Here is a 26,215-nt window from a genome sequence, read left to right as displayed (position 1 = left end):
TCGGGAGAGACAGACAGGCCTGAAGGAAGGTGGGAGAGCAGAGGAACTGGTTATTTGATGACAGACATGTGTTTCCCCACTGCGTAATGCATTCCTCTTCCATCTTTGTGCCCTCCTGCCTGCTTGCTAGGATGTCACACACGGTGCGAGCGCTTAAATGGCCACTTCAGTCACAGCAGGGGGGACAACCAGCACTGAAACATTTCTGGCTCTACCTGTGTGTATGTTTTTGAGTAACAAAATGTGTACTTGTATTGCCTGATGCGAGTAAAAAACAAGAACAATAATAATTTTTGTTTTTTAAGATTATACATTTGTGGACTACACTACTACTACTACTTTTCCACTTTCTGGTGTTGGCCTTTACAGTGAAACCTCCAAGTGCCATCTGTTCTCGAAAGTTTGTCAACCTCCGTTTTGCTGTCGCCATAATAAAAACTTTATTAACAATGTGAATGGTGAAATTAAACCAAAACAATATGAATTTGACAGACATAACAGTCGTACTAATATAAATTGATGTTGAGCATTGTTACTAGTATAGCATAAAAACAAAACAAAAATGTTAACTATCACAAGTATAAAAAGTCAACCATTGTTAATAGGAAAACAATCAAATGTAACATATCAATTTATTAACAACTGTGTGTGTGTGTGTGTGTGGGTAAAGACATTCTCTCAGGTCTGAAGAAATGAAGAGCTTTTTAAAAATGTATTATTTATCTTCGTTTATTTTGCTTCCCAGGATGTGAAGCCGGCAAGTTTGGCTCTAAGTGTGAAAGATCATGTGACTGTTCAGGTGGCTCATGTGACCCATCCACTGGACGTTGCCTCTGTTCTCCCGGAAGGACGGGACAGAGGTGTGAAAAAGGTAGCTTTGCTTTGACTCATAACACATACAGTCGCGGACATCTTTTATCCATCTTTCTGTCTTTTCTTGTCTTGTGTCAGAGTGCAGTGGGGACCAATTCGGACCAGACTGCTCTCTGTCTTGCCAGTGTTCTCACGAGGCCCGCTGTGACGGGGTGACTGGACGCTGCCGTTGCCCACTCACCTGGCTGGGCCCCACCTGTGGTGAAGGTAGCACACATGACCCTCTTTCAATAGCTGCGTGTCACTCCTGACAGTTATTTTAATGTGCACCCAGCATGGAGTCAGACTTGAGTCTGTCTTCCTTTTACATCGTCACAGACGAGCTCACCAGAACATTTGCTTCTGATCTTCAACTTGTGCAGATTTCTTATTTCCCTTTCAGCGTTGCTTCACCGAACACAAGGACAGCCGAACCTTTCCGTGTCCCGGAGAAAGAGAAGCGCGGCCAGTCAAAGTGTATAAACGCCAGCATTACAACACAAGAGCCTGGAGCTCAAGACGATCCACTGATAAACTTGACCCGTGAGCCGGCCTCAGAGAACCGCAAATTGTAACCTTTAAAAGGACTCTGTTTATCTTGATACGCTGTTATAAAGGGGAATCGCTTACTGTGTGCACAATCGAAGTATAAAGTCATTGAATGAATACATTTTGAAACCCGTTGATTGACTGACCATCTGCCCAGGGCGGAGCCCTCCTTTCGCCCAATCAGCTGCGATCGGCTCCCCGCAACTGTGTGCATGATGTATTTATTTCAGCACATTTGCCACGGAGTCAGAATGGAGCTCAGAGCCGTAGCAGACATGTACACATTTGACAAACACAAGTTAATTGCCAAGTTTTGTCTTATTGCATATCCATTTAGTAATCTGTTGTGGTATAAAATTGCACCGCATCATGCTGAGGTGTTTCTAGTATTTTGGTTTCATTATTTAAGTACACGAGAGTAATACACAATACATGTACTGTATATATGAAGGGGCAAATGTGTATACTGTATTACAATTTGCATATATGCATCTATTTGGCGGACTTATTTTTCTGTGTTATACTGTTGTATTATATGTTTGTTTTAAAAATATTATAGCCAGTATCTGATTGCCTTAGATTAGGGGATTATCTTTGCCCTCACTTAAGAAAACACTACCTTTTACATCTGTTGTCATATTTAGGATACCTTTATTCATTTGTTGTCATTGTTTTGAATTTCTAAATTGAACTGTTGGCGTTCTGAACACACAGAGGCTTCCTCGTTGTAGTAACTGTGTGGTAGATGCAAAACGTGCATGCGTCGCCCTTCTAGCTCATGTGCTAATTGAGTAAGCAGATTTTCCAGAGTTTATTGTAAATTATAGAATTGACTGGTGTAAATATTTGTTTAGAACCGCCTGCAGCAAAAATATTTGAACAAGAAAATGCATTTGTGTATCATTGGTGACTTGTACCAGAGTGTTCTGTTTTCTTTCCCTGCTGGCACTTGGTGGTGCTACATTGTCTTTGTACAAAATGTATTCATTAGACTTGAGTGTGTCTTCCAGTTGCAATTTATGTCCTGAGTGGTATGTCTCATCGACAGTGACATGTCGTTCCACGGACCAAATAATAAAAATAATGTTTTGAAGTATCTATCAATCGTGTGCATTGGAACGCGGCGTTGTGTGCAATGGATTTGCAAGAAAAAGAAGAGATAAGACATTTTTCAAGTGCACTGGAGCATTTCCTTTGCTGTCGGCCAAAGGTGGTTACGGTCTGGAGGAGGCAGGCAGGTGCCTGAGCCCAATGTGCACGCATCCCAGCATCCCCAGGGTGACAGATGGGGGAACAAGCCAGTAGTGGCGGACTGAAATCACCACCCATCCTCACTCTGGTGTTGGTGATGGATGGACGGGGGGCTGCTCCAGCTCAGCCTGTGTTGTGACAGGCTGCAGATGTACTCCAATAATGTTTATGGGTGAGGCCTTCATCTTCAGATGACACACACCTGTTTCCAGTCAAACAGGCACAGAAAGGCCATCCATCCAGTAAACTCTGGGTGGCCACTGTATCACTGTATCAGATCTCCATATAGTCCGGCTATCCAAACTAAACTTTAAAGACTGCATATACAGTTCTGTGGACCACTATACTTTACTGTAGGTCCATAAGTGTAATAAGACAGTTGAGATGTGATTGAAGTGTAGACTTTCAGCTTTATTTTAAGAAGTTTCAGTGGTTAGTGAGTCTTACTTCCTTCACTTTTTTCTCCAATGAATGAAAAATAATATTCTATTGGCTTGAAATCGTGTGACTGATTTGACCATTGAAATCAAACATGGTGTAACCGTGTTATGGCATGGGCTCACACGAGGCGGCTGTGGTGAAGGACCCAAGTGCACTGGAAAAGGTAGAAAGGATTTTAATCATCTAAGATTAACTGTGACAGGTCAATTCAAAACCAGGATACAGAACAGCAGTTCATTTCACAGTCGAGAGGGTCAGCCTTTGAAGATAGGCAATTTTTCCTTGGGCTAAAGTGATGCAATGTTCCGTAATCCACAGATAAGAGGTCAGGAAAAGGTCAAATTTCACTGTTGTCTTAATACAGGATTCACAGAGAGCAGAAACGGGGAAACTCATACAAACTTGATCAGGCAAATTTTCTGAATTCACAGGCTAGCGATGTTGCGTCTTGCACAGATGACTGTCTGACACGTTGACAATGATTGCATCATCATCATCCCGCATGTATCACTGTGGCTAGTAGAATGTGATTGGCTGACATACTGGCTGTCTGTCATGACAGAAATGTCAGACTTTGACATGGGCATGTTTGGCTGGCAGATGTAACCAGATGAAATGTGAGGTATCAGGTGACAGTATTCTGCTCACATTCATCCATCCATCCATCCATTTTCTTTACCGCTTCTCCTCACTCGGGTCGCGGGCTGCTGGAGCCTATCGCAGCTATCTTCGGGCGGGAGGCGGGGTACACCCTGAACCGGTCGCCAGCCAATCGCAGGGCACATAGAAACAAACAACCACTCGCACTCACATTCACACCTACGGGCAATTTAGAGTCTTCAATCAACCAACCACGCATGTTCTTGGGATGAGGGAGGAAACCGGAGTGCCTGGAGAAAACCCACCCAGGCACGGGGAGAACATGCAAACTCCACACAGGCGGGACCGGGATTTGAACCCCGGTCCCCAGAACTGTGAGGCAGATGTGTTAACCAGTCGTCCACCGTCAATGAAATTAAAAAAATGGTATGACAATGAAAGCATCTCAAAACTTTAGTCAAATAACTGTAGTCAAATAAATTCTATATTGTTCTGTAGTCAAGCCAACCTGATCTCAAGATTTTTTTGCTTACTGAGGACATCCTGAAGACAGCAAAGCAGCCCACATATGAACACACACATGAACGTGACTAGTGAAGGGCTGCAAGAGCATCTCCAAGTATAAACTCAGAATTTGACGATGTCTACCGACTGACGCAAAGGATTTTCATCGAATCAATTTATTTTTTATTTTATTTTTTTAATAAAGCTGCTCACTGTACATGTCCTCTTTATTTTTTTTTAAATGTTAAAATGACTCCTGTGAAAAGGTATTTAAAACAACAAAGCTCGTGATGCTCTCGGACTTTTTCACACAGTACTGTACATGCATCAGTGCTCTTCGTAGATGTGATGTGCAATTGTGGAGCAGTGGTTTCGCTTCACTTATCCTTTCAATGATCTAAAAACTCAGAGCAAATTAAAACTGCCAAGTAAGGTAATTGTGCTAGAGGGCATTTGCAAATTGTTTAGTGTCATATGGAGTCTGCCTAGCCAAGGGGGTACAGAAAAAGGCAAACAAACAAATGAAATAGCCCATAAATGGTCAGATCAAATCATGGGTACTTTTTGGTTGTAATTAGGCATACACCACTTTTTGCATGGAGATTCTATCACTTTTACAGCCTTCACCTCACGTCCCAGAGATCATTTCTAACCCTCTGCGCTGAACCAGATATCCCAAAAGGCCAGAGTGTTTAAACTCCAGCTGACGGAGCTGACGGCCAAGATAAGAGAGTGAGGGAGATCGTGCACCATTTGTTTGGCCGTTCCCTCAAAAAACAAGTTTTTAAATTGTTTTTTATTTTTAATGTCAAGCTGGCAAAAAAAGATGTGTATGAAACAAGTCTCCCACACTCAGTATTTATGTAATCATGTACTTAACCTTAAGAGTGTACTGTATGTGATGTAGTCGATGTGTGTTTGCCTTTTCCAAAAGATATTCTTGTGCGTGTTTTTTTTAAAAACTTAACACAACAATCTAAAAGTTTGGGGTCATCTATGCAGACAGTTTAATGTTTTCATTGAAAAAACACATTTGCATATACTATATACGCTATCGTTAACAAGTTTGGGGGTGAATTAAAAATGTCCTCTTTTTTTTAGGAAAAGCACTTTTTTTCACCACTATCAATGTACTGCTATGGAATATTATCGTTACTGAAAAAAAATATGTGTACTTTATGAATGTTTCTAAGGGACCCCAACCTTTTTAATGGCAGTATAGATAACTTTTGAGTAACTAGCAGTTGTCCAGTAAAATGAACAATTTTTGATTTTTCTTGTACAAACATGGAATTGAGTTTAGGTGTTGTCCTGGAATCACTCTGAGGGTCCATCAATAACAATAATGCTACTTGGGGTTTAACATAGGTTTATTTTGAACAGCAGTCTTCAACAAATTTGCTTTCTGCCAGGTGAAGAGAGGGATGTAGAGGGGAGACAATAAGCAGAGAAGATGGAGAATACAGCTTTACACTGTATTATGCAAGATTTACAATATTCATCACACAAATACACATTTGCCTTACGTGCCAACAAGTGCCCTCGACTGTCTCTCCCTCCATTCAGGCTAACGCCGGTCATTGCCGCCCGCTCTGAAAGTGTTTATTCAGCATGTTTGCCAAGTCAATCAGCGTGAGAGCTTGCCAACTGCGGTGCCCCCTCCCTCTGGAGGGCATGATGTATATTTTAGTTACATACCACGCGGGGACGACTGCCTGGGCGAACGGCAGAAGAAAGGAAGGAGAAAAAAAAGAAGGATGGGGCTTGTTCAGGAGCTGTACCGAGGCCCGCGTGATGGATTTGGAGATGATGATGTGCCAGATGCCCTATTAGCTGAGTGGCTTCAAACCCCAGACAGGGCTGCCCACATTGTGCCCACCTGTCTGAAAACATACATTGTATTGGCGTAGCATGTTGGAGCTCAAGACTGATGTGCTTCCTTAGACTTAAAACTGCCACTATGGCACATTTGTGCGAAGCTGTTACTTAACGAAACAAGAGTGGCATGTCCTCATCAACACAAACAATTCAGGGTTTGTAAATGACTTTACAATTCAAGTACATTTTTTGTTGTAAATGAAAATTCCTTTTCTTCTCACACCACTATTCATTACAGTTTAGGTACAGTAATTTTATCATTTTAGAAGCTGTGGAGTTTTGTTTGGGGGGGGGGGGAGTGTATTCTATTAGTAGCTAACATAATTACATGGGGCATACCAGGCAATTTCATATGCACCAGTCTGGGGATGTGGCCAATGTGGGGTGGCAAAAGTTCCAGCCATTGAGTTCCCACATTTAAGTGAGGTTTAATGCCTGGTTTCTGAATCCAATATTACAAACCATGATTTTCACCCCCCCCCCCCCCCCCCCAAAAAAAAATGACAGGAAACAGGTTTTTACTTTACTTTATTTACCACATTTGTTTAAAATGAAATAAACAGCACGTGAACCCTAAAAAAAATAAAATAACTATTTGGAATTGTTAGACTCAATTGAGGCCACTTGGGGGCAGTAGACATTAATTCGATTGTTACACATTGTTGAACTTGTACTGCAATACAAGTTGACATGCAAATTTGTGTACAAATTCGTTAAATACAGTATTAATGTGCCAGTGCCACACACGCAGGTATTCAGAATCGAAATAAATAAATAAGACATCAAATTGCAGTAAATTTGACTCCAACCACAGAATTCATGTTTTTTTTTTTTTAAAGTTGATTGTACTTATTTTACTTTTGAAACCGAAAAAGAAAATTATTTCTCATTACACTTAAAGTAATTACATTTTGATAGTATTGAACCAAGGTGTTTCTATTGTTTTCATGACCCTACTTTACTGATTGACTCGGAGAAATCACATAGGATCTGGCATCCATTTTGGCTTTTAATTTTAGATACTAAAGAGCAACTCCCCTCAAGCAAGATTTAATATTAAATATTGCTGCCATGAAAGCATAACTAACGTCAAGCACGCAACATTGTCACAGTACCACAAGATAATGTAGACGGCTTTGCTTGTTGACGGATACTTTCACATAACCAAACAGACTTTATTTGGTTAACGTTAGCACAGGTGGCAAAAGTCCCACTCAGGACCGTTGTCACGGCCACTCCATTATAAAGCTGGCTCGCACCATCACTGCAACTGACCTCATCAAAGCTGTACGACCCACGCCGACCTCATCAACAATGCCTGACCCTCCATGACCTCATCAAAGGTGGACGCCCCGTGAAGCCCTGAGGGGTGGACGACAGCCCCTAACAAAACTCCTCATCCATTATTGTACCAGGAGCACTGTAAACGTGGAGCGTCAGCGCCATGCAGACATCGAGATCGTCATGCCCAATTCACCCGACCCCGCGCGCCCTCCCCTTCCCGAGTTACCCTGCGGACAATGGCGCCGCTAAGACCTCCGAACGCAATGTCCGCCCACGTCGGCTGGCGGCGGTGACAGAAAAGGGGGCGCAGGACGCGGGGGCCTGCTGCACGGGATGGGACTCTTATTGAGCGTTTGAGCGATGAGCCGGGTCATCACATCTACCCACCTCATCCATCATGCCCCACAAACAGACACAAATAAAGAGGACACATTCCTGCCTCCGCTCCCACTACCACATTCAAGCCCACTCGGGCCTTCGGGACCCTCTATGGAAGCCAATGCCCGCGGATATTTAAACTGAAAAAAAAAATAAGGAAAAAGAGCAGAGTTCAAGCTCTGGCTTGCTTTGGAGGCCATGGGAGTGCCAGAAGAAAGCGCCAGGTGGTTCTCTGACCTATGTGTAGAAAGCCATGTTGGTGCCATAATTACGGGCATGGGAAGGGGCTACATGGGGTGCAGTGAGGGAGGCTACAAATGAAACAGTGAGTCAAATGTCTGTGGAAGAATAAAGAGAGGAAGGGAGAAATGTCAATCCACATTGTAGTCCTTTATTGAGTTGTTCCTCCCACATTATTTGAATTGAAATGCATAACAGTTACATTGTAAAAAGCATTAAAATAAAAGTACCTCAACTTGCTGATTAATTTTTTAAATTGATTATAAACAAGGACAAAAAAAAAAAAAAATGTGGTCCCTCAAAACGGAAGAATACATAAGAGCAGTCTGTTTTATTTTATATATATTTTTTAAGTTTGGCACAAAGGTTTAACATGAACTGAACATCACACAAGCTTGCAGACAACCGTAGAAAATTTCAACACAAATCTTAGCAGACCAACCATGCGCTTATGAGCAAATGATACCTGGGTTGTGTTATCTTTTCATGATTTCATCCTATATACGGTTTTCTTTTTTAAATTGTATGTATTATTTTTTTTTTTATAGAATTGAATCATTAAATTGTCATTAAAAAACAAACAAACTAATATCTATTCATCAACCAGTTCCAATAAAATAATAAGGAGTGAGTTGTATGTTTAATACTATCCGGCACTCACATGGAATCTACAAACCCCAGTTAAAGTCTGCCATCACCTGGGCTTGGACCAGTGCTATTCAGTAAACAAACTACAGTTTGCCAAGAAATAAATACAATTATCAACATACAACAGCAAACAACAACACCAACAACACCAACAATATCCAAAAAAACAAAAAACAAAAAAAATAAAATAAAACAAAATCATGATTGTCTAAAATGAATGAAAGACACAAGAATGAAGTAGTTACCGACTAGCATTCAGGCTATTTAGTGGTATTGTTGGCTGACTAGGATGGATTCAATGGTGCGGGAAAAAAAAGACAAATGCCCTTTACAGAACAACATTTAACTTCAGCACTGGCTACTTATCTCAGTAAAAACATGTTTTTCTTTTCATCCACTAAAAATGACAGTCTATTTATAACCTTTCACAGATAGCGCAGACGGGCAGGATGGGGTGCAGAGACAATTGTGTACAGTGCAATGATTGTGCAGACACACTGTGAATACAGATAGGGAACTGGCTTCATTTAGCTTTACCATCATTATTTGAATTAGAACTTTTTTATGATATAGAGTCATTTGAACCAAGGTTGCTACCACCCTTCATTACATCAAGTGCATTTGACTTTAATTTTTACAAGCAACACACGTGGACCCCCAGGGGTTTGAATTGCAATACAGTTGGAATATACATGATGTCATTAAAGACAGTGTTCTTGTTACAGTTAAACAAATTTGCCCTTCAGACACAAGCAACTCCAAATATTCACCCTGCTTTGTGTGAAGTGGGCAGTGAATGCAGTCTATCAAAGATACGTCAGCACATCTTCCATGTCCACCAGCTGCCTTTGGTGTGCAAATGAAGAGAATAAATACCACTATTATTACTTTTTAGATTGACTATTTCCACCACAATCGTGTGATCCGGGTGTTTGCCACGCGAGGAAATCCATTTGAAGGTCTCAGAGGGATATTTTTCTCTGTAGAAGTTGAGGTTTTCTGGGCTGGGGGTCTGCAAGGACCCTGCTATTTTTTTGTGTGTGGTGTGTGTGTGTACAAGGCGCTCCACTCAGCAGTCAGAAGGGTGGAAGTGATTCTGCTTTGCAGTCACTCCAAAGACATGGAGGAAGAGGGCTGCCGCAATGGGCTCCCAATTCGGGGGCGTAAAAGGTGAAAAGCGGGCGTCATCATACATGGCTGAGGGACTGGATGGCATTGGATTCAGCGGCAGCCCGAGCCAGACTGTGCCACATGGAGGCCGGCGTGTGGGTGGCAGGGTGGAGAGAGTCCTTTTCAGCCAGAGACAGCATCATGGCGTATGCCTGGGAAGCGGAAGCGATGAGGACATCATTCGAGTTGCCATACACCACAAACACAACTTTAAAAAGACAAATCAAACCACAATCGATTTTCATTCACACTGTCGCAAAGATATTAACTTGAAAGTATGTTTTTTTTTTTTTTATTGTTGCCGTGGTTTCCAGTGGTGAATTACTCTGCGTCATACTGAGAGAAGTGTCCAATATTTTGACTCCCGTTTCTGAATGAGCCGACCAAAATATTAGGAACAACGATCAGTTTGACGCAGTGCAGTTCTCTACCGCTGCAACTATAACTACAGTGATAAACATTTTGTCAGCATTGGGGAGTAACTCTGTGGGAAAATGTGTAATTATATTACGGTTGCTTTTGGAAATTTCCATGATTACAATTTTAGTTACATTTGAAAAATATCCACAATTTTTTCTAAAAGCCGACACTTGTGATCATGTACCATTCTGCCTTAGTCTCAAACATGACATTTTTCCAACTATGACCTTGAAGCATCACCTTGTGGTGCAACTTATCTGAGATTTTGAAAATGTTTCTATTAATCTTAACCAACTTTTTTTTTTTTTTTTTTTTTTTTTTTTAGAGCAAACATCCATGATGTCTGTAGACTTGGGAATGGACCTGGTACATACATCTGCAGCCTGGCTGCCACTTTACAAGCGCATGAAGTAATCTCCCTCAGCATATTCGTCACTATGTCAGTCACTCGTCATTAAAGTTACACACAAGTAAGCTTTAACAATGGTCAACTTTTCTACTTAGATTTTCACAACTGTATGACACTTAGGGATGTTAAAATGTTGCTTAAAATTGCTTGTATAGTTTGACCCTGAAAATATTGATTCTATTTTCTATGGGGAAGGTGCATTACAAACAAATCAGGTTGACCAGCCTCCCAGAATAGAACAAAGTGTGTAGGAATTAGAAGCTCCAATATCCAGTATGTGCGTCGGAAATGTTGTTACCTGTGACTTGGATTTCCTAAAGAGGGGCTGCTTGACTGCCTCAGTCAGCGAGGTGGGGGCAAACGATTGGTCTTCTTCATCAGCTTCCCCGTCGCTCAACTCACTCTCCTCCAGCTTGTGGATCTCTGAAAAGTGACAAATCTGATCCAAGGCGGAGTAGCCACTCGGCTCTTCCTCCTCCTTATACCTGGACACCCAGGGACAAAAAACATCTTCGTGTCACCAATTTCAAGTAAAAACTGACACAGTTGTATTCGGAAAGTAGATTTACCTCCTTGGAGAGATTTTACAGCTCTGGCGCAAGTCATTTGTTCGACTAAAGTCCATTTCATCTTGTATTACGTCATCACTCATGTTGCTGGCGGGCATCTCCTCTTGGGGTTGATTCAGGGTCTTGCTGGGTTCTTCCCCTTCTTCATCAGCACCAAGCTCCTCTGCCTCCTCGTCTTCCAAGTCACGTGAGCCGTGCCTGGCCATCAGTAGAGTCTTTCCTTCTTGAAATGGGGTGCCATTGACACTGCAGACCAAGAATACACAACATTTATGTAGTAAAGACATTTACCAGCTAAAATGTTTAATGCCATTTAATTTTCTTTGCGATTTCTGAATGTTCTTGTAACATTCCTCTGCTCCTCGATACAAAAAAAAAAAAAATCAATGTCTAGCATCGGACTAAGCGGCAAAGCAGGACATGGCAGCTGGGACGGACCAAAGCCGGAATGTCGTTTGTCATCTAGGCTGCGGGGCCCCTCTGGGCACAGCGGCAGCACCAACTTCATCATTTGCAGCACTTAACTGGAGTGCTCTGTCTCTCGTCTTGTTTATCTTCACTATTATCTAGTAATCATCTAATAGGCAAAATATTTGTCTGACAGCCCCATTTGGAAGTTGAATTATGAATGCATTGCCAAGCGATCCATTCCGCTATCCCTGTGGAGGGAAAGCGAACCAGCTATCCAAACTGCCAGAGTCTTCATTTTTCCTTCTGCCTCAGTGCCACAGGAAACCACCATTTGCTAAATCACCTGGAACCACATTGAGACTGATTCACTAATTACACTGAGATGTCTTTCGTCAGACACTTAAAAACCATGCACCAAGAGGTCTCGGAGAAAGAGAAGTCCGGATAGGAAAGTGACATACGTCATCACATAATTAATTATACGATACCAATTGATGAGATTACATTAAGCGTGTCCAGAAATAAACAATGTGTATCGTCTTTTGTTCTTCATCAGCTGTTGATAGCGCATTGGGTTTTACAGCAAGCTTCCTCCGGGACGGTGTAAGTCTGGGTCTAACAAGGTGTTATTTGTGGCGCGTTGAGCCCGCGCGGCTCAGAATACCGACTCCCGAAGAGCCGGCCAGAGCTCTGTGATTAAGAAAACAGATTCGCTAATTATGCTTTCAAACGTGGTAATTTGCTGGGGATGAAGTATCTATCAGAAGCAGTCAGAAGCGCACCGTTTTGAAAGGAAACACAGACCGACCTCGTGACCCCACCCCCTCTACCTTCTTCCTGTCGGCAGACATGTTGGTTCCAGATGTGGTGGGCTAACTGCCGCACGACCCGCTTTTGGGCTTCTCTTCCCGTCCTCCCGAGGCTCCTGCGCCTGCTCCTGCTCTTGGGTTCCAATCATCGAGCAGTCTACGAGATCTCTATCCGGCCGCGCAATCGGGCTTGCGATCGCACCGACGTGAGGCGTGTGAAAACAAACTCGGATTGCACAACTGCTATCTGACCTGATCGCAGCTTCAAGAATGTATTTGCATAATGCATAAACGATTTCGCATGAACAGAGACATCACCTGATTTTAATGCATGAAAGAGTTGTGTTCTCCTTCAATGTGGACACACATGATTGCTCTCTGAACAGTATGCAATTACTAAGATGGGCTGGGGTGATAGCAAAATAGTCTAACAGAGACAGACAGCTCTTGACATGAGCGTTTGGAGCCCATTTTTGAGGGCACTGCTAAAACGAATCCCAGCACCCCTAAAATTTGAGAGATCCCAAAAGGATTTATTTTTTAAACAACCTATAAAAGTGTAAAAACACAGAACAGTACTCCCACCACAACTGCCTAAGAAATGGTTTGCTCCATCAATAGTGACCGGCTTAAACCAGGATATGTGTCACATTTCTTAACCTCAAGCACTCAGTACCACCAATCTATATAGAGCTGTGAGAAAAAAAAAAAAAAAGGCAAACTTGGCTAAGTCGACGACAGAAATTGGTCGACACAAAAAATTCTGCCTCGAGGCAATAAAAAAATAATACAAGCATATTTCCACTGCCTGGAACCATTTAGCCACTGTCCATTTTTACTGCACGGACATTTGTTGCAGACGGACTGTTGGCCCAGTGAAAAACACTGCCAAAATTGACCAAGGATTATAAGTGAGTGATTATAAGACATTATCAGATGTATAAAGTACATGTAAAATGATGTATGAGTGAACTGAATGGTAACTAGCGTTATTTTTTTTTTAAACCTAAAATGGTAATCACTAGCGCTCTAATGCTAATCGGTAATGCTAACCATTTAACAAAGGCTATTTTTGTTGTCTCAAATACTGTTCACAGAGTTCATAGCATACACTTAGTACCAACATACGTAGTTTAAGGATAAAATTCCAGGCCTCATAAATGAGGATAAAATATGTTTGTAGTAAAAAGAATATATATATACAAATATAGTGGGGCAGGAGAGGGGGGGAGGGGGGGGGGTGATTACTTGAGTACTCGACGAAATATCTTTTTGCTACATTTAACCGTAGGCTCACTCTTTATGTTTTTAGGTAGGAGTTAGCTGTAGAGTTGAGAAAATGTGGATGTCTCTCTACCCTTCTTCAGAGGGGTCCGGGGATGTTTGGCTTTGTCCTGTGTTGCCGATGAAATTTCTTATTTCGTTGAAGTAAGAGTCTTCTTTGTCGTCCAATATGGCGCCGTTGCCATCTAGTTCCGACTGTGGAGAAGACATTGCAGTCCCTGCGCAAAGAAACAAGGGCAAAACATTTTTTTTTCCATTCAGTGTTGTTATTTTCTGGTACACATCTCTAAGATATGTTGTTGATGAAATAAATAAGTGGCAGATGTACTTAATTAATTTTACTTTTAAGATGGTTTCCCACAGTAGCGTAAAAGGATTCGTTTGAAATTAGAGACGAGGCCTCTCGGTTCGCACCTGACAGGTTACCATTCTCGTGCTTCTTGAGGTGACGATCCAGGTTGGTTTGCTGACCAAAGCATCGATCACACAAGTGGCACTTAAAGGGCTTCTCCTTGTTGTGGATGTTGCGAATGTGGCGTTGCAGGTTGGAGGAGATGCTGAAGGAGCGGTCGCAGTATTTACACCTGCAGGACAGAAAAACGCCATTTTAAGGACAAAACTTAACAGCAACCGAAAACATTACTTTGGAACTCCTGGATTGTTCTGTGGGAATCAGAACAGCATCTCTGATGCAGAACACACACACACGCACACACACACACAGTCCCAGCAGTCCCACAGATCCAGACATGATGGAGGAGCTTGTTTAAGGTGAAACCGAATTGCTTCTTATCTCCAGCCAGCTCAATAAAATTGCATTCTTCTCTCATTCAATAAGCACGCAACAGATTGTGTTCTATCCCAGCGAAATTAGTCACTCTTGCCAAGTTTCTTCATGCAAAATTATACGAGAAGATTACATCTTTTCTTCTGCTGGAATTAGCCTGCTCGATTGGCTGTCCCTCAGGACCCCCCCGGTTATCACCATAAGAAATTACAATAAACAGCGGTGATCTTTAATGGCATGCCAGTGAGCGGAATGGAGGCTATCAGGCTGGGGCAGTAGAGGCCCGCACCGATCTTTCTCCCTCCCCTGTGGTCAAAAGGCCTCCTACGAGCTTCGGGCCAACATTCCTTCATCTTAGTAACTACAAAGCTCTGTTTCGGCCAGGGATTACTCATTATATTAACGAGGTAAAGGTATTTTTATTAACAACAAATTTGCTTTATTGTCAGCTCTTCAGCAACAGTTGATGCTGAAGCGGTAGAGAGGTTGAACGGGAATATTTTGCTTTGTCGGGAAAAGTGTAGTGGTTGATGGACAGCCGTTCGCATTGGTGAAGACAAAACGCTCATTTTCTGTTCTTGCATATCGAGTCTATTTGCAATCAAAGAAACGTGCAAGTGTGCCATGGTACCTTATGGAACATTTAACAAAATGGCGTTCAGTGTTACATTTCCTGCAACCTATTCGCACAGTGGCGAGAGATATTATTTTGATTGGCAGTTTTTGGCTTGCTTCTTTGTTAGCGGGACTATCCCCCCCCCCCCAAAAAAAAAAAAAACAACTGATCTCCATGAAATTCTGCACTGCCGTGGCACATTTGCAAGAACCCGGGATATTTGAGAAGGCTCTGCATGAAAGGTGCATATAATAATTTATTCTACTTTCTACAGTTACAGTCTACTTGCATTGGGACCAAGGAGAGCAATGAACAGACAGGTCCCAGGGCTGGAGCGGTTTTATGTCCTTGTAGAACATGAAATGGACATGTTAAGGATGATATGACTTCGGTAAAGATCTACTGAATGCTATTCTAGGTGACATTTGTTTGAAGAAAACAACGTAGTCGTTTTATGTTTTCCGTATAAAGGATATTCCATGAGTGAGGAGGGTCTTTGGATAGTTTGTGATATTAAGTGTTTGTGGATTGCCAGACTCATGGAATAACATATCATCACCCAAAAATAATGTAAATTAAGTGTCTTACCTATAAGGTTGCTCCCCTGTATGAGTCCTAAGGTGGCGCGTCAGGTTGGCAGAACGTGGGAAGATTTTTCCGCAATATCTATCCAAGATAAATGTAATGTAAGCAGTGTTTTCCAAGTTGGTGAAAAGAACAACATAATTTTCCTTGCAGTCCAAATTGGAAAAACGTAAGCTGAAAATGTATTATTGCAACAGAAAATGATCAAAATAAACCATCACCATAATTATTCTGCAGTTCTAGTTCAAATGTGAATCAAAATTTAACTTCTTGACGATAAGAAATGCCGCATAGTGTGCTGTGGTTACCTGCAGGTATAGCGCTCTTTGCCCTTGCGTAGCAGCGTCTCTGGAAGCGTTGACGGTGGCGCTCGGAAGTCAAACATGGAGGGGCCCGAGCGCAGCAGGTCACCCGAGTCTGGCTTCAAGGAGCCAAAGGTTTCCAGCTTCTCGGCCATGTTCTCAATAGCTGACATCTGAAGGAAGATGACACCGGATGATTGTAAAACTTCAAACTCCAGGAAACGCCACTCTGCTGGAATTTCTGGTCTAGCATTGATTTTATGAATGCCTGAATATTGCTAAGCAAGGAGCCACAAGAGTTTCTTTGTTTCAATGCCCACAAAAAGATGCCAAAACCAAACATGTGTAACTATCATATCACGTCAAATAGAGTCCCAATTTCACAGGCTACATTGATATTCCTGACATGCTTTGAGAAACCTTTCGGTTGTTTCACCCAACTCTCTCTCAGACAGACAACACCTACGCAGACAGACGGAAAGAATTAACGACTGCAGCCAATCTGCTAATGAAGTTGAACAGTTGCTTTCATCAGATATCCTGGGAAGAATTATTTATGCCTTCTTTTTCTACATTGGATGTGGATATATGGACAAGAAACTATTTGTTGCGAGGTGGTCATAGTTGATTAATTGCCACCAATGTGTGTGAAAATAGAATGTATTTGTAATGCACGTGAGGGAGCGCAGTGTGTGTGCGCTTACAGGCATGCATATTGTACGCGGGTGTGATTGGACGTGCCATGTGTGTATCTGTGTGTTGTCAGATCCATGTCTGTCTGTGTGTGTTTGCGTTTGCGTGTGGAGTGATTCATGTCCACTGCTGGGCAGTAAACCATTCTGTGCACAATGCGGGCAGACAGCGCATTCGTCATTATGAAAGATGTTGACATTGCTGATCAAGGGCCAGACATGGGTAATAATGATATCGCTGTGCCGAAAGAGGCGGGGTGGGGATGAAGGGGGAGACAGAGGGGTGCTGGTCCCAGTAGAGCACCGGGCATGACAGGCCATCCCACGCACACACACAAACACGCACACTTTTTTTCTTCTTTTCCAAGGGGACCACAGAAATTTGCATTATTTTGTGCATATTAAATTTTCAGCTTGTTCTTATTTCTTTAGGCCAACAAATCAGCGGTGATTCGGGTCTTCTACGGGAGCACTGCTTCGACTCTGACATTCCATCTCCTGTTTTCAGCCCCTGTCACACTCAGGCTGCACGCCAAGATGGAGTAGATGGCAAGGAGAGAGGTGAGGAGGTTCTGAGGGGGAGCATGATGAAGAGCGAGATGATAGGTGAGACAGAAAAAAAGAGCAAATGAGTGAAAAAAATAAAACAAAGATGGAAAGACAGATGGAAAGCAAGAACAGAGCTTGAGAGAGACTAATGAATGAGTGACGGCTGAGTGTTAAGTTCCTGACGCAGTGGACATTCTCACTGTGGAAGGATGTGGATTGTCAAGTTGGTTAGATTATCATTATTATTATTATTATTGTGATTATTATTATTATTGTGATTATAGAATGCAAGAGTGTAGAACTGCTCTTCATCAGAATAGTTCTCGTTGGTCACCTTATTTATCTACATGGAAATATGTTTTCCACATTTCGTGATACACTGGAGTTCTTATTTTCCTATAAGACTAACTACTGTAAAAATAACGGTTAAATTAATCATTAATATCTTATTTGTCATAATTAACAGTAATACATGAATTCTCACAGCATCAATTTATCTTAAGCAGTATAATCTTCATATAGGATATGATAGGATATGGGATAATATTATTTACAATTTTCTGGGGGTCAAACAAGACTTAATAGTGATACTTAATAATAACAAGACTTAATAATTATATATGAAAAGTTAAAAACCATCAATTGCAGCTTGCACTTCAATGACTGATGTGTAGGTTTTATGGATTAGGTTGATTAAGTCTATTTGACCATGTCACAGTGCCTTGTGTGTGAAATGTTTAAGCTACTTAATGTCAAGAAGAGACCAGACTCTGCTCAGAGGTAATTTTCCCAAGGTCATACACTCGACTCTTTTGTATAACAGGCCCCCTTTACACATACATTTAAACACACACAGACACACACCTCATGAAAACCCCTTTGTATTCTCCCCAAGGCAATGTGTGAGCATTTGTGAACTTGCTTGTTGCTGTAGTGTTGCAGTGGGACCAGCAGTTGATTGGCTATCTTCAGAAGTCAGTGATGCTGCGAGGGCCTAATTAGTGAGATGCATTCTCAATTGTTGATCTTTATCAGCAAACAGATGTTTGGCGAGAGGAACAAGCTCAACCCGCGAACCCCCCGCTCCACGGCACTGTCCCAAAGAGACTGTTACCCTTGGACACATGTAAAGCAGCCCCCACTAAGCAACTACCTTCACTACACTATCCACTGTCCCTTCCATGCTCATTTGCAATAGATGCGCTTCATTTTCTGTATAAGCAAACAGAGTATTTTCAAAAGTGGTTGGTTAGGGTGTAGCGCTGCTGGAAAGTCCCATTTCAGCCTTTAATTTGAATCAGAGCAGGGCTTAATTTAGAGACAAAAATGTAAACAAATTAAAATAATTAAAATGGGGGAAAACCAAGAAACACTGAGCTACTGCGTGATCAGTCATGTGAATGCTGGATATACGGTGGCCAGCAGGGTCAAATGCGCTGCAAACGGCCATATGCTGCATAGCAGGAATGACGCAAGACGAAAAACACACAAGCACATAAAACAACTGCAAAAAACGAAAGCAACCAAAAAAAAACGTTGCCAGGCAAAAATTCTGCAATCACAGAAAACAACAGCAAAAGAAAAAACAAGTGCAAAAGAAAAAACAAGTGCAAAACAAAAATGCGCAAAGACAACAAAACACACACGGAAGTCGGAAGTCCGCCAGGCCACTAGGGGGCGCAACCTCCGGGACGGACCTTTCCTGTGAGACCAGAGGCACCACATGCATGTATAGGTAGATATGTTGAGCTCCATGTCGACGGTGACGCTAAACTAGGGAGGTCAAAGTTGTCATATTGATAGCATATGCTTTGGCGTTGACAAAACAGTAACCCTCAAGAAAATCGGTTGAGAAATGAGCAAGTTACGACTAATTTCAGAGTCTGTACCTTGCCTTCTATGGGAACGACCTCTCCAACACGGCACATGGTACGTAGGCACGTCGGTTAGGCAAGCTGCTAGAGGGCACTGACGTAGCTAGTATCGATGAAAGGCACCCCTGGTCTCACAGTACTGGGGGTCGCGCCTCCTCGTGGTCTGGCAGACTTCCTTTGTGTAGCGTGAGCGTGCGGCATTTCCCTGATTTGTGTGTGTTTTTTTGTGTTTGTAACATTTTTCCTTTGCAGCTGTTTTCTGTGATTGCAGCATTTTTATCTTGCAGCATTTTTCTTTTGCAGTTGTTTTTTTGTGATTGCAGCATTTTTTTCGAGCAGCATTTTTTCTTTACTATTGTTTTATGTGCTTGCGTGTTTTTTGTTTTGTGTCATTCCTGCATTTGCAGTGCATTTGCCCCTCTCGGCCACCATATGTATGTAGTTTGTAAATTTGAAAACAAGAGAGCAGGGAGACGTCCATTGCTAAAGGCATCATACAAAACAAGTACAATTGAACTTCCAAATTTGAACACACTAAAGGTCATATCTTTTGGAATTTGAAAATATGCTTCAAATGTCACACAAAAACTTTGAGGAGGTCGACTAGTCATGCAAGACTTCAGCTCCTTTAAAACAACCACCCGTATTTGACCCCATGCACCAGACACCGGACATTTGCCGACGACCCCTGAATCTCGTATGCAAATTAGCTATGAAGTTGCATCTCTAGCTTGGCATCTCACTGCAATATAACAAAGTGTCCAAAAATGTTGTTTTTAATGGCACGTAACAAATTGTGTTGGCCCTCCATTGTAATGCCAAATTCACACAGAGGAGGATGAGAGGAGCTCAGAAATCCAGAGGCTACATGTATTGTGACTCATAGCATCTCCTGAGGGATAAAGTGTTGGAGCAAGATGGTGCAGAACTGCTAGCTTGTTTTCATAAATTATTTATATTTTGCACTGTCCATGCATCACTATGAGTAAAAAAAAACAACAACAAAAAAAAAACTTACCCAAGTGCTCTGATCCGGCAAACGAAACTGAAGGGAGTAAAGAAAAAAAAAAGTCAGGGAGTAGTAGCAATGGATGTCTCTCGATATACATTGGTCAAAGATAAGTGGTTTGATGTGTTACATTTTAAAGGAGCAATGAGCTGCCTCACTACAAAGTTACATTGGGGGAATTATAGGTGGCTCTAATAGTTCCCAACACTTCCCTGTGCTCAATAAAGACATTATAACAGCAGCCAGTATGTAATATGAGCCCATATTGCTTTGCAATAAAATATGCTGCCAGGAATTAAAAACAAAAAGGTGGAAAAAAAAGTTATAGTTCCAGTTTATAGTTTAATTAGTTTGCCTTGATATATGGCCTAGCAGTGAGTCAGGTGACTGAAAACAAACCCACTCAAAAGTATACCAGAGGGCCCCTTGCCTGGTCTCACTTGGACCTACACTAGTCTGGTGTTTCTGGGAATGATTTGTGTGTCCAGACATCATAAAGTCATAAAGATGGCCTAAGCACTCTGTTAGTGTTTCTACTGATAGGACACCTCATTAAGGCAGGTGGGACGACCATGTGCTCGTTGCAGGCTGGGCCCTTTGCAACAGTCTGGACAGAGGACATAAATCAGGCAAATGAAACAGCCTGTAAAAACCAGACCTAAAATGGCCAGAAAAGAGGGAACGAAATCATATGCCTGAGAAAGTGCTGTTTTCACTTTCCTAGACCTTTTCTCACACAACAAGAGAGACTGATTAGATGCATGTCAGCTCAAAACACACACACACCTGTAATGCCCACACATTGGAAAATCTTCCACAGAAAGCTATTGCCGAAATCAAGGCTTTAGGAGCGTACTCCTTTTATACACAAATATACACACACACAATTAAACTTCTAAATATTTTCTTTAGATAAACATATTGTTTCCCTCGCCACGCTGATACCACAACGGTCAGAACATACCTGAGGATGAAAGAGGAAGCCTGGAGCTGGCCGCATGTACTTGTCTTTCAGCGTCTCGAACGGATCACTCATTCTCCTCTTCTCAACCCTGCTAATAGTAGATTTCTATCAGCTCTTAACCCACAAGTCATTACGAAGTTCAAAGGTTGCAATATACAGGTAAAGAGAAACCAGTTGACTACGTTAATTGTTGACTGCGGTTGCTCATTTATCAGCTGTGGAAACATTTTTATGGCATCCAAGATGTGAAAATGTAAGTAAACAGAGCAACTGATGTCCTATAGCAACACGTTTATATGATTTTACACAATGGCATGTGGGATATCGATTTCTGTGCCTTCAATAATCCATACCGAGCTTCCTATTCTTCCAAGTCCTTAGGATGGTGGAAGAAAGGAACATCATACAGTACAGAGCTGGCTGATGTTGAAAGAGAGGAATTGGTCTGGATGGATGCTTAACAGTGCTATTAAATGTTTATTTTGATACCTTTTCCAAATTTGTGCAATGAAAATGCAAAGGTTGTACGGTGCCAAGCTGAACCAAACAGTGCTTCTTGGTGGGAATGTGTTTTTTGAGAAAACAACAACAACGACACTGGGAATAACAATACCTGTAGATGGGATCCATGAAGAAAGGAGTCGGTCTGGCATGTTGTAGCGAGGAGTCAGGCTTCGGCGTTTCCATGACTACCCTCTCATCTTGATGACCCTCATTCATTTTTTTCTCTTCTTCTCTTGCACTGCATCCACGGCCCCTGCTCCCTAGGCTGAGGTCCAAAGGCTGATCCTGACCAGTCAAGTGGGAGACTTCTAGTTTGGAGGGCACAAACGGGGTAGACTTCTCCTCCTTTCGCTTGGTGGTGAGGTCAAACGGTGACTCGGATGACGACTTGCTCTGAGCCTTTTTGCAATCATCTGCCAGCAACTGCGGCTCACCCTTCAGCCCGTGAGATCTGGCATCTCTGTCTTGAACAGGATAAACTGGTGGAGAGAAAGTGGTGAAGAAAGGTAAAGGGAACATCGAGGGATAGGGCAGTGACCTGACTTTTTTGTCCGGCAGGCCGGCCAGGCCTGTTGAACCAAAATACTTCTCCGCAATGGAGGCAATCGCTTTAATAGAGTCATTCACAGCCCCTGTAACAGCTGTTCGCTCATCCAGTGAGGAAGGGTTTAGCGACGGTCCGGCAAAGTTTTTATCAGCACTGCTGCTTGTCAGGCTGAGATTTTGGGGGCTTCCATCACAAGCCTTCCTTTTGAAGCTTTTGGCACTTTCCCGCATAGCCCCCCTATCTCTCTCACTGTCCATATCACTTTCGAGCTCGGAGCTTGACATGCTCTCTAGATCGCTTCCGCTGGGTGTGCTGACATCATCCAGATCACTGCTTTCAGATTGATCACTTTGCTTGTTGCGTTGCTTCATGGAGGACAATGAGCTCTGAGTGTGTAGGTCCGAAGCTCTGATCTGACTTTCAGGACCACTGTCTTCCTTCCGAAGCGCCTTAAGAAGCTCTCTGGACTCATGAGCTCCAGGGCTAGGAGGCAGCAGAGGATTCCTACTTAGCTCTGCACCAGGCCCACCACCCACAGCGAGAGCTGGTTGCCTAACCGGGGAAGAGGTGGCAGGAATGAGTGGTGGACGGTGGTAGAGTCCAGAAGGAAAAAGGCCGGGAAAACTGAATGGGAAGCCTGGCGCCGCAGGGAAGGTAAGCCCACCATGATGGCGGCTAGCCCCAAAGTAATCAGCCAATCCACCACTGCTGTGGCCCATGGCTAAAGCTGATTTGTCCAAACCAGGGGCACCGGGGAGCGGCATACTTTGAGCAAACAATCCTCCTGTCGTGAAATGGTTCTTCCCTTCACAGAAGCGCCGGTGCTTGTTCAGGGAGGAAGTGGTGCTGAACATCTGCCCGCAGTCCTTGCACTTTATCTGCGTTCTGCAGTCAGCATGCATGCGTTTGTGACGGCACAGGTTTGAGAACTGGGTGTAGGACTTATGGCATACCTCACCTGCAGGGACACAGAGATGTAAAAAGACGGTTTCAGAATGCGACACAAAGATACACAAAAGTACTGACAATAACATCACACTCACATCCACTTAACATGTGACACAAAGGAAATGCAGTGTGAGATGCTTGTGTTCCCATCAATATGAAACCATTATGACAATGGTTTTCCCAACAAAGTGAGGAGGTGAGGCGTGTCCAGATCCTGGTATTGTAATAGGATGACAGTGTGAGTCGGTTGTTGCCACTCATCACCTGCACATCAAACCGAGTTCCCAGGCATCCCTTGCCTCATTGTGTCCCAAGGATTCCATAAACAATTACATACACAAACACATACACAACACAGACAAGCGAAGTCACAGAGAAGGACACACAAAGGAATTCAAGCACACTGATGTGTGCGCACACGCACGCTCACACACATACATTCACATTCTTAGGCATATGAAGTACAATGGCTCTATTTTAAGTTTGTGAAGGAAGCAGAGTTGAATGAATCCTATCCTGCAGTCTGGTTCCCAGGACAGGTCCCACGTCCTATTCTGCCCCCCTCCCCTCTTGCCCACCCTAAGTCTCTTCCATCACCCCTTCAGCTCCCTCACCTTTTCGCCAAGCTGGGTCCCTGTCATTCTGTGCTGGGTAACCTTCCCACAGTCAACTCAAGTGCTTTTGCGACACCCTCTGACCCTGGGAGATGTACAGTGACAATACCCAGCAGAGACACTATCTTTTTCCATTATTAGTCTGTCAACAATATTTACTACCTACCCTATTGTTTACTGAAATTCACAGCGGGGTGGTAACTTAATGATTGGTACGGTCTTTCTGTTGAAATAGATTACTAGAAAACATTATGTCATTAATGGAAGTTGGCTATCTTTGCCACCTTTTTTATGAACAAAAAAGCTATCCTGCGGCCCAACAATATTTTCTGTCACACAGGTGAGCTGGAGACGGGATTGCCCAGGACAGGTCGCCTATTACAAGGCACATATAGACAAACAATCTTTCACACTCAGATTCACATCTATGGACAATTTAGAGTGTTCAATTAACGTAAAATGCATTTTGGAACATGCAAAAAAACCTGCGTACCCAGATAAAACCCACAAGAGCATGGGGTGAGAATGCAAACTCCACACAGGGGGGCCTGTGATGAGATTCCAACAAATGTCTCAACTGTGAGCAACATACACGCTACCATCGTAGCACTTACGGTGCATTTAAAAAAAAAAAAAATCTAATCATCTGTAATGAATTTATTTTTGAGGATAATGTTTTCAAATAAAGATGATTCTGATTCTGATTTAGCAGCTAAGATGGCGCCTCCCCGTGTGGTCGCCTCGGTTACGCGCTCGCTAGTATTGTTTTTGTTTTTGTGTTTTTCGTTCGTCTTTGGAGACATTACACGACTCACGTACACAAGGGGAGACTTGCTAACCATCAAGGAGTCGACTCAGGACTTTTTTTCACCAACTTTCGCAAATCCGCTCAGTTTCTTCAGTTACTCACCGGAGCAGCGATTGCGGTCTTTGGCGCATGGAGGCGGAGGCGGCGCCGCCACAGAGGGAAGCGAGCCGGCATTCAGGTGAAACTCCGCAAGAGAGGATACAGACTGGCCTTTCCGTCCATCCACCTCGCGAATCTACGCTCCCTACTCAACAAAATGTACAATCTTCATCTTCTGATAAAGACCAATAAAGACTTTGGATGTTCCGCCGCCATGTGCTTTACGGAGACTTGGCTTTGTGACGCTGTAGCCGATGGCGCCGTCATGCTTCCCGGCTTCCATCTTCACCGAGCAGACCGCGACATGGAATCATCGGGGAAAACAAAAGGTGGCGTGATATGCTTCTATATCAACGAAAACTGGTGTACGGACATCACGGAGCTCAGCACACACTGTAGCCCGCATTTGGAGTCGCTGTTTTTCAACTGTAAGCCATTCTACTCGCCGCGTGACTTTGCAGCTTCAGTACAATACAACGCAATACAACGCATAGCGTGCCAAACCTCGTGCAGCACTGGGCTCGTCTGATCACTGTTTAATTCACTTAATACCGACATACAGGCAAGAACTTAAATGCGCGAAGCCTACAGTAAAAACAGTGAAAATGTGGACCAATGAAGGAAAGATGGAACTTCAAAGCTGTTTAGACTGCACAGACTGGAGTGTCTTTGAAACTTTGAAACTTTCACATCCTATATCAGTTTCTGTGAAGAGGTTTGTGTACCAACAAAGTCATTTCGCACTTTCAACAACAACAAGCCGTGGTTCACTGCCAAACTTAAGCAACTTCGCCAAGCTAAGGAGGACGCATATCAAAGCGGGGACAGGGCCCTGCATAATCGAGCTAGAAACCAGCTGACTAAAGAAATTACCATTGCAAAGAGGAACTATGCAGCAAAGTTGGAAAAACAGTTTAGCGCTAACGACTCTAAATCAGTCTGGCATGCATTCCAATCGCGGACAAATTACAAGCGACGATCCCCCCAAGCTGAGAACAATAGCACACTAGCCAACGACTTGAATACCTTCTACTGCAGATTTGAAAAGGACACTTTCACACCCCACACCCACCTGGCCGCACCACCGACCACAATCACACCACCGACTTCTGTGGTAACCAGCCGCGAACAGGATGTGAGACGCATCTTCAAACAACAAAAGATTAACAAAGCAGCAGGCCCAGACCATGTGTCCCCATCCTGCCTCAAAGTCTGCGCGGACCAGCTCGCTCCAGTCTTCACACAGATCTTCAATCGATCTCTGGAACTGTGCGAAGTACCATCCTGTTTAAAACGCTCCGCCATCATTCCAGTCCCCAAGAAACCTGCAATCTCGGGTCTAAATGATTACAGGCCTGTCGCCTTGACATCTGTGGTCATGAAGTCCTTTGAACGTCTCGTGCTGGACCACCTCAAGAGCGTCACAGGTCCCCTGCTGGACCCCCTACAGTTTGCCTACCGAGCGAACAGGTCTGCGGATGATGCAGTCAAACATGGGAGTGCACTTCATCCTAGAACACCTCGACAGTGCAGGGACCTCCGTGAGGATCCCGTTCAGCTCAGCGTTCAACACCATCATCCCCAAAGTCCTTTCCTCCAGGCTTCTCCAGCTCAGCGTCT

The 26,215-nt window shown here is 43.1% G+C and overlaps 2 protein-coding genes across 20 annotated transcripts in view; one reads left to right on the top strand and one right to left on the bottom strand.

Moving 5' to 3' along the window:
* Window positions 1–2,499, top strand: part of megf6 (multiple EGF like domains 6) — a 47,235-nt gene extending 44,736 nt beyond the window's left edge. For all 4 annotated transcript variants that reach the window (XM_061781713.1, XM_061781715.1, XM_061781712.1 and 1 more), the window contains 3 exons: window positions 746–871; window positions 952–1,080; window positions 1,256–2,499. In XM_061781713.1, coding sequence (XP_061637697.1) covers window positions 746–871; window positions 952–1,080; window positions 1,256–1,335 — 335 coding nt within the window. In that variant the 3' untranslated portion in view covers window positions 1,336–2,499. The remainder of the gene's footprint in view (window positions 1–745; window positions 872–951; window positions 1,081–1,255) is intronic.
* A 5,607-nt stretch (window positions 2,500–8,106) lies between these two features.
* mecom (MDS1 and EVI1 complex locus) overlaps window positions 8,107–26,215 on the bottom strand; it is a 143,430-nt gene continuing 125,321 nt past the window's right edge. For 12 of the 16 annotated variants that reach the window (XM_061781378.1, XM_061781383.1, XM_061781380.1 and 9 more), the window contains 10 exons: window positions 21,689–23,084; window positions 21,076–21,166; window positions 20,121–20,147; window positions 15,994–16,160; window positions 15,689–15,766; window positions 14,112–14,281; window positions 13,771–13,915; window positions 11,194–11,439; window positions 10,923–11,109; window positions 8,107–9,947 (listed from right to left, as the gene is read on the bottom strand). In XM_061781378.1, the coding sequence (XP_061637362.1) occupies window positions 9,813–9,947; window positions 10,923–11,109; window positions 11,194–11,439; window positions 13,771–13,915; window positions 14,112–14,281; window positions 15,689–15,766; window positions 15,994–16,160; window positions 20,121–20,147; window positions 21,076–21,166; window positions 21,689–23,084 (2,642 nt within the window). In that variant the 3' untranslated portion in view covers window positions 8,107–9,812. The remainder of the gene's footprint in view (window positions 9,948–10,922; window positions 11,110–11,193; window positions 11,440–13,770; window positions 13,916–14,111; window positions 14,282–15,688; window positions 15,767–15,993; window positions 16,161–20,120; window positions 20,148–21,075; window positions 21,167–21,688; window positions 23,085–26,215) is intronic. The other 4 variants (XM_061781379.1, XM_061781384.1, XM_061781386.1 and 1 more) reach the window with 2 other exon arrangements.

Source organism: Phyllopteryx taeniolatus, chromosome 8, assembly GCF_024500385.1.
Source record: "Phyllopteryx taeniolatus isolate TA_2022b chromosome 8, UOR_Ptae_1.2, whole genome shotgun sequence".
NCBI classification, from domain to species: domain Eukaryota; kingdom Metazoa; phylum Chordata; class Actinopteri; order Syngnathiformes; family Syngnathidae; genus Phyllopteryx; species Phyllopteryx taeniolatus.
Note: the sequence above shows the minus strand (reverse complement) of the source record. Positions and strands in the feature narration are given on the sequence as shown.